Here is a 13,292-nt window from a genome sequence, read left to right on the forward strand (position 1 = left end):
ATGCTACTTTACCAAAACGCAAATAATTCTATTTTTATCAATTATGAGGCTTTATGCAAAATCATCCTCTACACCCTAATTTACAATTCCCTACATTAGTCCACTATTAAAGTACACTTGAATGTGTAAATGGAAACAAGTGAGTGAATTCGGACGCCACCTTCTGGCGACTTCAGTGCGACCCTCACAGTGTTTGGTTAGTGCACTTTATAATATCCACTATCAGGGTGTATCTGCAGGGTTTTACAATAACATTTAATGCTTTTTATGACCTTTTTAAAGACCTTTATACATGCATACATCTAGGTAAGTGATGCTTTTGGAACAGCAGAAATTTTGTTTTTTGGAAAACTGGGACGCTACGTCATCCGGACTAAAGAGGACAAGGACAACCCAAGTTGTTATCAGCGCTCAGTTCAGAAGCCTGCATCTCTGATGGTATGGGGTTGCATGAGTGCGTGTGGCATGGGCAGCTTGCACATCTGGAAAGGCACCATCAATGCTGAAAGGTATATCCAAGTTCTAGAACAACATATGCTCCCATCCAGACGTCGTCTCTTTCAGGGAAGACCTTGCATTTTCCGACATGACAATGCCAGACCACACACTGCATCAATTACAACATCATGACTGCGTAGAAGAAGGATCCGGGTACTGAAATGGCCAGCCTGCAGTCCAGATCTTTCACCCATAGAAAACATTTGTGCATCATAAAGAGGAAGATGCGACAAAGAAGACCTAAGACAGTTGAGCAACTAGAAGCCTGTATTAGACAAGAATGGGACAACATTCCTATTCCTAAACTTGAGCAACTTGTCTCCTCAGTCTCCAGATGTTTGCAGACTGTTATAAAAAGAAGAGGGGATGCCACACAGTGGTAAACATGGCCTCGTCCCAACTTTTTTGAGATGTGTTGATGCCATGAAATTTAAAATCAACTTATTTTTCCCTTAAAATGATACATTTTCTCAGTTTAAACATTTGATATGTCATCTATGTTTGAATATAATATTGAAATTTGAAACTTCCACATCATTGCATTCTGTTTTTATTCACAATTTGTACAGTGTCCCAACTTTTTTGGAATTGGGTTTGTATTTAAAAACATGCAGTGCTCACAGTTAAATCATTGCATTTCAAAGAGATTTCAGACATAGTCTTGAGTGCGTGTCTGTGAAGAACAGGGCTGCAGGTGTAGTGTCAGCGCCCCCTGGCTGTGGAGCTGCAGCAGCCGCACAAACTCCTCCGGCATCTTGTGCATATAGGGGTGCGGCTTCAGCTGGTCGTAATAATGATACGGAACCGGACGCTCCTGCAGGTCGCTGTCGAATGGCCAGAATCCATAAACGTGCACATGCTCACACAGTTCCATCGCTGTGCTGATCATAATAAACCCTGAGGAGAGCCGGACCTCCCGTATGCCACGCCCCTTCCAGAAGCGGTCCAGTTTCCGCAGGTAATAAGGGCTGTAGAACACCACCGGCTGCTGAGGTCTGATTGGCTGGAGGACTTTGAGAGCTTTCATTGACAGTGACGTGCAGAATGTGTAGGCAAAGGCGGGAATGATGAGGGAGGCGTTTCCGTACACACTGACCCGCTCCACAAATGGATCCGGATTCTTTTCCAGGTCGTTGTATCTTTAGACACACAAACAACATATAATAAATACTATTGAAAAAACAATATGCCTGTATAGGTGTTTTGTAAATATGATAATAAAATAACAATTACAATTTGAAATAATCTAAGAGGAGTTGTGTGTGGATACTGACTCTTTCTGAATCTGAGTGGGGTTGATGGTTACCAGATCCGTCTTCAGTCCAACATCACTGTCATTAACATGAGCCAAATTAAATCTGAAAGAGAAAGAGAAAACTTTTTCTACGAAACAAGTGCTTCTCCCATTTTTTAAATTAAACTATATTAAATGTAAGTGGTGTCATCCAAGCTACATTAATGTTGGGATCTGCATTTGTGTCACAGTTATTATTAGTTTTATGTGCTTTGGTTTTATTTTTAAGGACTTTAGTACGTTTATCTTTGGTTCCTGTTTCCTCATTCCTATGTTCCTGTTTATTATCAGTTACCATGGTTTTTCATTGCAATTGATGGAAAAAGACTTCTGGATTAAAGCATCCGTCACCATGTTCTGCTTGTTAGTGGTGTGTGAGTTTCATGTTCACAGTCATCGTTATAGTTTGACTTCATGAAGAGTGTGACGTTTTTACAGTGTTGTTTGTTTGAGTGGCCCGACATGTCAATGTCTTTTCCAGCGCTGTATCTTCTTCATCTGTTTTATTAGGTATACTAGTTAAGCATTCACAAAAGTATTCGCTCTTTTTGTTCTCTGTAATAACTCATTGCACAGCAACAGCAGATATTGCTGGTTTAATATGGCACATCCTTAGATAAGACACAGCTGATCCTGTGGTTCCAGAGGAAATCTGTCTAACTATTAACAAACTGTACAGTGATTAACCATTTAGAGTATTCACAGAGAAGCTGACTGCAGCCGTTTCTGTGTTTCAAAGCTGCTATAAAAACACAAGTGAGCGCACATCAGTTAAATTTAATTTTTATAGCAAATCTGCAATGAAACTGAATTGAATAACTATATTCAAAAGAGTTCAAAGTCTCTGTGATCTTCTGGTCTGTAGATGTGGCTCAGATTCCTCCTTTAACGTGCGCTTTTGGGATTTTTCCACCTGTTTCCTGGTCCATAAAAATCACTTTGGTTGAGTACATTGTTGTGTTTACCGTATGACGAAGTCTGCGCTGTCAATGTCACGTCCACAGCTGCTGTTTTTCAAAATCCCACCGCTGCCGACAACAGCACACCGACCCAGACGCCGACCGGACCAGGGGAAGTCCTGCACACGTTTGTTTCACTATATTACTGAGGACATTGGCATTGCTAGTCAGTTGTCATAATATTTCATTATTTAAGTGAGAACATTTGGCACACACACACACACACACCTCGGGAAGCATACTATGAAGTGCTGCATTTATTTTGTATGTGCTTGCTGAGCTGGTTTCATATTCGATGGATTGATTGACGGCTGTGTTGCGTTTGGTGAGGATGAATGATCCTGTGGCGTTACAACAAAACTGCAGCCTGACTCTGTCATGAACACACACACACAGAGGAAAGAGTTTATCAGTTTACCTCTTATCATGACTAGAATGATGACATTAGTCATTGTATGGTTACTCCTTTATATACTCTACTCTTTAGACACTCAGAACTTCAGTGACGTATATAAGCGGTGAAATATTATGAGCTAAAGAGGAACGTCCAGTTAATAAGCAAAAGGAATCTACTAGTTCTCAAATTTAGTACACTGAGTGAGTGTCCTCGAGTACTGCAAGCAAAGTTACACATTTCAAAAATAATAACAATTTTAAAGGGTTAGTTCACCCAAAAAGAAAATAATGTCATTTATTACTCACCCTCATGCCGTTCCACACCCGTAAGACCTTTGTTCATCTTCAGAACACAAATTAAGATATTTCTGATGAAATCCGAGAGGTATATGACTCATCCACAGCAATATAACCAACATTTTCAGATGCCCAGAAAGATACTACAAATTTAAATCAGTTCATGTGACTGCAGTGGCTCAACCTTAAAGGATTAGTCCACTTTTAAATAAACATTTCCTGATAATTTACTCACCCCCATGTCATCCAAGATGTTCATGTCTTTCTTCAATGTCTACTTCAATGGGCACCAAACAGTTGAAGGTCATAATTAGTTTCACTGCAGCTTCAAATTGTTCAACACGATCCCAGATGAGAAATAAGGCTCTTATCTAGTGAAACCATCGCTCATTTTCTGAAAAAAAAAGAAAATTATATAAGTTTTAACCATAAATGCTCATCTTGAACTAGCTCTCTTCTTCTTCTCCTCTGTTAGAATTCCAGCAGTATAGATGCTGCTAAGTGTAATACTGCCCTCCACAGGTCAAAGTTTGAACTAATTTTAATATGCAATATGCTAGTTCAATTGTATTTTAATTTTTTTTTTTTTCAGAAAGTGAGCAATGGTTTCACTATACAAGACCCTTATTTCTCATCTGGGATCGTGTTGAACAATTTGAAGCTGCAGTGAAACTAATTATGACCTTCAACTGTTTGGTGCCCATTGAAGTCCACTATAAGGATAACAATCCTGAAATGTTTTCATCAAAAACTTTAATTTCTTTTCGACTGAAGAAAGAAAGACATGGACATCTTGGATGACATGGGGGTGAGTAAATTATCAGGAAAAGTTCATTTAAAAGTGGACTAATCCTTTAATATTATAAAGCGACTAGAATCATTTTTGTGTGCCAGTGAACAAAATAACGACTTTAGTCAACAATATCTAGTGATGGGCGATTTCAAAACACTGCTTCATGAAGCTTTACGAAGCTTTTGTTTCGAATCAGTGGTTCAGAGCGCCAAAGTCGCATGATTTCAGTAAATGAGGCTTCGTTATGTCATAAGTGTTTCGAAACTTCAATAGTTCACGTGACTTTGGCGCTCCGAACCACTGATTTGAAACAAAAGATTCGTAAAGCTTCATGAAGCAGTGTTTTGAAATCTCCCATCACTAGATATTGTTGAATAACGTCGTTATTTTGTTTTTTTGGTGCACAAAAAGTATTCTCGTCGCTTTATAATATTAAGGTTGAACCACTGTACTCACATGAACTGATTAAGTTAATTATCTTGAAAGCCTCACTGAGCCATCGGATTTCATCAAAAATATCTTAATTTGTCTTCTGAAGATGAATGAAGGTCCTACGGGTGTGGAATGACATGAGAGTGAGTAATCAATTACAGAAACTTTTTGAGTGAACTAATCCTTTATATCCTGTTAACCAGGAAATAATGTATGACATGACTGGAATGGAAATTAAATCACACACCTGTTTATGTCCTGTTCAGTCGTATTCGGTTTGTAAGGGCAGTTTAAGAAATCGGAAAGTTTCTGGGTAACACTCTTTATGTCTAGACTGTAGAAAGAAACACATGAGATGTTTGTAAAAATTAACCCTCCCTCGGTGCAGCAGTGGACTAACGCATAGGCTGTAACCGTGGAGCCCACATAATCAGTGATTACTCTACTTCTAAAAGGTCTGTTGGTACTTCATTGATTACTTCACTCGGAGAAGCTGTTAATCTCAGCTGTCAATCATATCACACCCCCGTTTTTATAGTATTGAATAACTAACTAAAACCATATATAAGAACAGATAAGATCAAACTACATAAAAAGACTAAAAAAAAAACATATTTGAATAAAAAAAAAGTTAAAGTGTAATTTAATTGTTTAGTTTGGCTAAGTCAATGACTTTTCCTGAGAGTTCGCTTTGGCAAACCGTTTCTTTGCAAAGAACTCCCAAACCGAACCGTTTTGGCCTGATTTTGTTCGAAATGACGTCACATCAGTTTGTTGTTCGATTTCGTTTGAAGTATATCGTGCCTTTATGCAGCACGCTTGATTTATATATAGGGCTAAACAGCCGTCTAGTGGTTAAAGATGATAAATGTTGCATAATTAAGAGGTATATATATATATATATATATATATATATATATATATATATATATATATACACACACACACATTTTTTTTTTTTTTTTTTTAACCATGAAATACCCTTATATTTAGTTTTCCCTGACTGGTTCTTGGTCCCCTCTTCACACTCGAATGAATAGCAACATGATACAACATGTGAGTCATGCGCATGTTTGTATTGGGTGTTCGTGTAATATTTGTGAATGACACAAATGGACTATAGATCTATAGATTAGGTTAATTGCATGTCTATGACGGCACAGAGTGAAGTTCACAGTTAATAATAAACATCACACATTTTATGCAAATATAATAAAGATTAAAACCTTTTACCAAATATTTGATGACAAACAAATTCTCGCATCGCACAGAATCAAAAGGAACTAGTAAAGATAAAGAACTAGAACAATAAAGCTTCATTACATTTGAGGAAAACCAATCAGATTTTAGATTAGAATGCCAATGTAGCAAGATTCAGACTCATTTTAAGCAGATTGTGTATTGTGAAAAGCTCTATACAAACATTTCTTTATATTTTTTTATGATTAACTACTTTTATGATTTCTTTTCTCACAAAATGTAGCTGTAAAGCTAAAAAATAGTTTTCTTGAACAACATCTGCTGGGTGTTGGACAATCAAACACGTTCATAATCGAAAGTTGCACACATGTGATGCGGTTATGAAACTTTTATGGTCATTTAAAAGCGTTTTTTTATATTTCTGGAGCTTAACAGCCTTGTTCTCACTTTAATTGTACAGAATCGAGCGACGCATCGACGTCACTTTTTTCCCGCCGGAACGCGCTCCCTCAGCTGGACTGAGTGGCAGAAGAAGCTGCTGCATGACTGGATTTAATAGAAGAAACTGCGAAAACGCGAGTAAAGCAAACGATTACACTAAAGGTTGGGCTCGAAAGTGTTACTTATGACATGTCAAAGAAACCTAATCCATGGATATTGACATGCAGCCAGGAATCGTGTTTCCTGACATTTATATGTGCCTGATTTCAACGCTGGGGAAAAACATAAAGCAAATCTGCCTGTGAATATTTTATATAACTACAATATAGGTAGGTCTTAATCGGAGTGATTATATCAATAAATATATATCGTCAGATCGTCCAGCCCTTGTATAGTTTTTGTCAGTGTTTATTTAAAAACACCCAATTATGCAGAATATAAGATGGTAAATATTTAATTGATGAGTAGTCAACACAATATATAATATATAGGGTATGATTTTACCCCAAAATCCAACATTCTGACACAAAATGATAACTGCAAAACATGTTTCTCTGCTGTTTCTGTGAATTGCAGTGATCCATTTGATCCTTCTTTTTTCTGTAGCTTTCGGCAGTCTGTAAAAATATACCTCAGATTTTGCGTCAAAGCTATTTGTACAGTCAATCGCAAAGCTCTTTTCCGGTTTGGATGTGTTTTGTGTGTTTTCTGCGGCATTCACACCAATAGAGTACCTCAGGACATTTTTGTTGGCAAAACCTGGAAGCGAGTTAGCATTTTAGGACTTCGACTTCGCCCCGAAGTCAATGGGTTTTTTGAATGGATTTTTGCTAAATCACCTGAAATAAGGTCTGTGGTTATCAAAGCCTCTAAATATTTTCACATTTTGATCTATGACATAAAGCACACCAGTTATAACCCACTTGAGATTTTTTAAACCTTTATTGTGTCTTAAAAACGGCGGTTGCTAACAAGTTACTAAAAGGGACTACTTCCTTTGGCAGGGATTTTAGACGTCATCATGACAAACAGGACATTTGGACAGCATTTCTCATAAAAAAGTGGATAAGTATTCATACACAGCGCAGATCATAATCAGCAATCATGTTTTTAAATAAAGTTGTTTTTTAAATACAGTTTGAGGAAGCTTGATGGTGACGACGTTGATCCTCAACCATGGTGTGCTGTAGTCCGTTTATAGCCTACTGTTAGCTTTTTATATCTGACAACTTTATTTAGACTTCAAAATGTATAAATGTTGTTTTAACTTGTAAAGATTATCTTGATAGACAAAACGTGTAAGTGTCATAACCCTTTGTTAAACACAGAGCTTATTTTCTGCGATTTTCCAAAAGTCTATGGGAAAAATGCATAGGCTTTCGATCGATGGAACCCATGCACCAATCTGGGTTGGCCTACAAAAACACGTCATCCCTGAGGTACTCTATGCTGCCGCTCAGTCTTTTGCCACTCAGTGGGCGTGACCGCAGTCTTAACGGTCGACGGTGACGTCACGTGCACACCCTCTATTGGCTAAGATCTGAAATGTCTGGATCGCTGGTTGATCTTCATTCTCACGCACCTTTTGGCCGGATTGATAACAGAAAACTCACGTCGGAGTTTTGCGCAGTGCAGCTGCTGAAGCATCTCTGTCATTGCATTTCTGAAAGAAAAGAAAAGAGAATTTTCTTGTGCATTGAATCAGAGACTTTATCTCACACACACATACACCGATCAGGCATTATGACCACATTCCTAATAGTGATGGGAAGTTCGGTTCTTTTCCGCGAACCGGTTCTTTCGGACAGTTCGATTCAATAAACCGGTTGAAAAAACCGGTTCACCGGTTCTTTTACGCTCCCGACGTAATGACGTCATCCGCGATTCAAATATATAAAGTCTGTTATCATAACATCAGTCAACTAAAACATTATAATCTGAAGCGTTTTCTTGCTTTAGTTTTGCATCTAAAGCATCCAAACACATGACATACAGGCAGTGATGTGCAAACAAAGTTTTACAGTTATAAAGTGAATAAATTAGTCTTCATCAGAGCAGAAACCATGATCCTCTTACATTCGATTTATTTGTAATTAAATAAACTTACGTTTCGCCAGATTGGCCCCTCATTGGAGTCCTCTCATAGCATCAGTTGTCCTAGTTAACCGGTGCTGTGACAGTCATTACTGTTCTGTAGCTTTAGATCATACGCTGAATCACGCATGTGCAGTATCATCAGCTCATCGGTTCTCAAATCGGACACGTCCGAAAGAAGCGGTTCTCGGTTGTGTACTGGTGATCCGAAAACCGTTGCAACCGATTCTACTCGAGAACGAGATTGAGATTCGAGAACCGCGAGAGCGATTCGAAAGGAGTCGCTTGTTTGCTCTCGCTGTAGTTTGATTACGTCATTTTTTCTTTATATCACCTTGTTTAGAAATTAAATAAGCTGTCCATGGATTATTTATGAAACAAATAAATGTTTCCAATCTTTAAAAAAAATTAACTTAAAAGCACAACTGCACAACTTTCACTTTATTGCTTTTTAAATAACATTAATATAGAAAAATAAATTTGTAGAACTATTTCTGAACATTAGTTTGATCTGTGTACAAAATTATGTTCATGTTGGCATGTTTATTATGTACAGTATTAAGTACAGTATTTTATGCTATTAATCTGCTATGGTGTATTTGGAAAAGCACAATAAACTTTTTGTATTTTGAATTAAGTCATAAACATATTTCCAGTATGTTTTATATTATCACACTGTCCGATGTTCAACAAAACTTGACTAACGTGCTTTTCGTTCTCTTGAAAAGTTAAACGCATGCGCAGTATCATCAGCTCACCGGTTCTCAAATCGGACATGTCCGAAAGAAGCGGTTCTCGGTCGTGTACTGATGATCCGAAAACCGTTGCAACCGATTCTTGACTCGAGAACGAGAACGGTGACAGGCCGTGTATATTCGTTCGTGTATGCCGCGCATGCGCACTAATATCAGTTGCTCTGCTGCTCGTGCCCATCATCATCAGTTCTCTCTTCACAGCAGGTTATGTCAGTGTATTGTTGGAGTAACTGAATAACTCCGGGATGTTGGTTTATTTCGAGAGGTAGTGTCAGGCACGTCAAAAAGTGAGTAACTTTAGTAATTTGTGGATTCGTGTTTGCTAACTGGAGATGCGAACTGTTTGGAACGATTCAGACCGATTTGAAAAGAACCGGTTAAAAAGAACGATTCGTTCGCGAACCGGACATCACTAATTCCTAATATTGTGTTGGTCCCAAAACAGCCCTGACCCGTCGAGGCGTATATTTAACAGGTGCCGTGATGAAGAGATAAACAGTGTTATTCACTTCACCTGTCAGTGCTCATAATCTAATGCCTGATGGGTGTATTTCAGTATTTCCATCTCAAAGGATACTAAATCATCTGGTCAGCAGGGCGATTTACACTAACAGCAATTTCCTAATTGAAGGAAAGTTGATTCTGGAATACGTCCATGTGTAAATTATAGCAATAATGCTCAACATCTGTTCAGTAAATGCTGTAAAAGTAAACTACAGCATTGATGGTGGCGAATATCCGTGTTTACTTAGAAATACATTGGAAATGCAAAGTATCAAGTTAATCTCCAGTTCTTCCTCTGAAGAGTTATAAGCACAGAATATGTTTGTATTGTTTAAAATTCCAAAGGTGTGTGAGAGTCAATATTGACTTAGTGGTTAGTGGATTTTCATATTTGTCATGAACGTACGTGAACTGCAAATTTATTTGCATAAAGTATTTCAAAATACATATTCAAAGCAGCTTAGAAAGCTATACTGAGTTCAGGGCTTGAAAGTAACTTAATTAAGAAATAATTTCACTCAAATTCCTTGTAGGCTAAATTTAACAAACAATTACAAAGAAATGGCAAGTAACACATTGTATTAAATGTGAATTTTTTTAAGAAAAAAGGCGAATTTTTACTTTTACCATCTCTAGGATAAATAGGCTACCTAGTTGTCAGGCTTCTCAAAATTTAGTGTTGTGATTTAAAATATTAAATCATTAAATAAAAATGTACATGACAACTCAGACATTCACATTGATAATTGTTATTATATTAAAGTAATGGAAAATAGAAACACACTCCTTTCATTAAATTATTATTTGACTTTGAAATTTATCTCTAATTTAAAAAGTCAATGTTCACAAGAAACATCAGCCAGGAAGAGACAGATATGAGCAAGGCTTTGATCAGTTAATCTAAACCAAGAAAGGTGCAGTACGCGCTCACCTGGATGAATGTGTGTCGGATGTGTAGTAGATCATCACACACAAAGTCTGAGAGATGATCAGAACCATCAGCAGCCTGAAGATCCATCGGAGAAACGGCAGTGCCATCACAAACACGAGTTCTGGAGGCTGTTGTGTGTGTGTGTTTATGTGTGTGTGTGTTGACTGTGATGGAGAGCCTAACTCCGCCTCTCTCACCTTAACCTTCCTCACTATTCATCAGTGGTGTAAAGTATTTGAATAAATGTAATTAGTTACTGTACTTAAGTATCTACTTGATTACATTTTTGAACAAGTAAATGTACTTTTTACTCCACTACATTTATGAGGAGTAATACAATTACAAATGACATTTTTCTGCAGAAGTTTGTTTCTGATATAAAGAAGTGATATCGCCATCTAAAGGCATTGAAGGTACTATATCAAAGCAGACTTCATTACATCTACTAGAAGTTCTGCAGGTCTTAAACTCTGAGACCACAGGACACCGCCACACCAGCAGATCCTTTGAATCGCATGCAATTACTATCACCAGCTCTGTTAAAATCCATTTTGTAGTTGTCTATCACCCAGATATAAAGTATTTAATATATACTATCAATCTCTGATGTCTCCTACAACAACAAATAACACAAAAAATTGATAATAAAAATGCAAATCACAAGACAGCTTGGTCTGAATTTTGGCAGGGGTTGCGCATAATTTTCATTTCTGTGCTCACTAGGCATGTGACAGTATCAAATTTTCATTTTGCAATTAATTTCAAAGCTTTTATCACGGTATTGAAATAAGTTGCAAAAAAAAAAGTGTTTTCATAGTATAACAGGTTTAAGAACTATTTGTAATAACAAAAAGAACTATAATGTTTAAATACAATAATACAATACACCAAAAATATATAAAGTAAAATTTTCAAACAGATTAAAGGGCAAAAGAATTATAAAGAAGAACAGGAAACACTTTACAGTAAGATCTCATTATTTAATGCATTAGCTCAGATTGAGCAACAGCTACATTTGTTACAGAAAGTGTTATTTTTTGTTAATGTTAGTTAAGAAACACGACTGATCATTGTTAGTTTGATCTCAGGTCCATTAAATAAGTTCTTTTGATTTTAGTAATATTATTAAACAGTAACTAAGAATAATTAATGCTTTATAAGTATTTTTCATTGTCAGTTTGGTAATAATGAATTAACATGTTAACTAATGAAGCCGTATGTCTCAAAGTTTTACTGAACAATAACAAATAATCAGAACATTTCTAATCATTAGGGCATGTTGTAGTCCAGATTAAAATATAAAATGTTTAAGTTTGAAAATAAATAGCCTATTAAGTCTTTAAGTATTCAGTATTTGGTGCTGTGATGAACAACATTGAGATTAAAAAAATGAATGTCTGTTTGAAGCATTTTAAAAACTTCACTAGTTTGCGGGGTTTCCGGGGTAACCGCTGCATTTCTGCTGTCAGAGAGTGAACGTGCATTTTCATTCAGTGCGTCTCCTTCACTCGTTCCGCCATGTGCGTCTCGTGCACGTTGGGCTTGTTTACATCTGAGCGCGTGTCCCTTTGGCGCAGAATACAACGGTGTTGTGCATTTTATACGGTTGATGGGGAAAGTATTCTTAAATGCATTATAAAAATTGTAATAATTGTGCAACAGTATATTGGATCCGTGCATCAGGTCTTATGGCGTGTGCACACCAAAAACTAATTTAATTATTTGTTTAGATTAGTAGATTACACACAAAGTCAATGCAAAGACGGGAATAGATGTAAACCTGAGCCGGGGCGATGCCCTTGGTCTGTTGTCATAGTTTACTTTTTTGAGGTGCAGAAACTCAAGATTATGGTGTAATTTATGTATTATCGAATAGCACTGGTCAATTTTGAATAAAGACTTTTATGTCATTTTTAAGTGCCATAAATGACACCTTGAAAAGTTGTAACTGTGGAAACATCAGTCATTACACGTGTTCATTACACATATTATAGAGGTTGGCTTTAAGTCCCGCATACTCATCCTCTTAAAGGGGTGTGGAAAGCCCTGGACTGATGCTCACTGGGATTGCAAAATGATTCACTGTTTCAAAGCGTGCAAAACACCGTTTTGTAAAGTGTACTCCTTTGACTTTTATCTCTGTTTCTGTGTTTCACCTGTTATTATATTTTTTAGTTTATTGTGGCATTTGTGTTACCCTTTAGCTTTAAATAGTGTATTCCTTCATTACTAAAGAGGTAGGATTTGGGTGCCATTTTCTTTTATGCATCTTTTCTCCTGTGTTTTGAAGTAGTCTAACTAAGACCACTATATTATACACTGTATTTATAGGGTTTATTTAGTTGTAAATGGACCTAGACTTTTTTTTGGTGGTTACAAAAACACATTATTACTTTACAAACTCCACAGACCCCAAGCAACAAAATGTAATTTTGTATCAAAATGATTGTTTTTTAAAAAACAAATGTAATTTTACTCTGTTTACTTCACATGTGTTCAGTTTTTGGGAGATTTATCATATCTTTTAAATTTAAATAAATAAATAAATAAATATTTTATTTGAGTAGGTTTTTATACAAAAACAGCTTTTTATGTAAAATTCACTTTACAAAAGACCCACATTTCTAACTTTCATTCATGGGGATAACATGGATCATTTGACATGGTTTAGTGTGAGATTTTTGCCCATCTTTTGGAA

At 36.7% G+C, this 13,292-nt stretch overlaps 1 protein-coding gene across 2 annotated transcripts; it reads right to left on the reverse strand.

Moving 5' to 3' along the window:
- Positions 1-1,067: 1,067 nt before the first annotated feature.
- On the reverse strand, positions 1,068-10,958 carry LOC125260793 (alpha-2,8-sialyltransferase 8F-like). Of its 2 annotated transcripts, none has more exons than XM_048179332.1 (7): positions 10,595-10,958; positions 7,893-7,973; positions 4,917-5,003; positions 2,980-3,124; positions 2,758-2,870; positions 1,773-1,856; positions 1,068-1,637 (listed from the first exon to the last, which is right to left on the reverse strand). In XM_048179332.1, the coding sequence occupies exons 1-7, from the start codon at positions 10,699-10,701 to the stop codon at positions 1,148-1,150; spliced, it is 1,107 nt and encodes a 368-aa protein (XP_048035289.1). In that variant the 5' UTR covers positions 10,702-10,958; the 3' UTR covers positions 1,068-1,147. The 2 variants fall into 2 exon arrangements, with proteins under 2 accessions (XP_048035289.1, XP_048035290.1); XM_048179333.1 differs by having other exon boundaries at positions 7,924-7,973; positions 10,595-10,957.
- Between the last annotated feature and the right edge of the window lie 2,334 nt (positions 10,959-13,292).

This window comes from Megalobrama amblycephala, linkage group LG24, assembly GCF_018812025.1.
Source record: "Megalobrama amblycephala isolate DHTTF-2021 linkage group LG24, ASM1881202v1, whole genome shotgun sequence".
NCBI classification, from domain to species: domain Eukaryota; kingdom Metazoa; phylum Chordata; class Actinopteri; order Cypriniformes; family Xenocyprididae; genus Megalobrama; species Megalobrama amblycephala.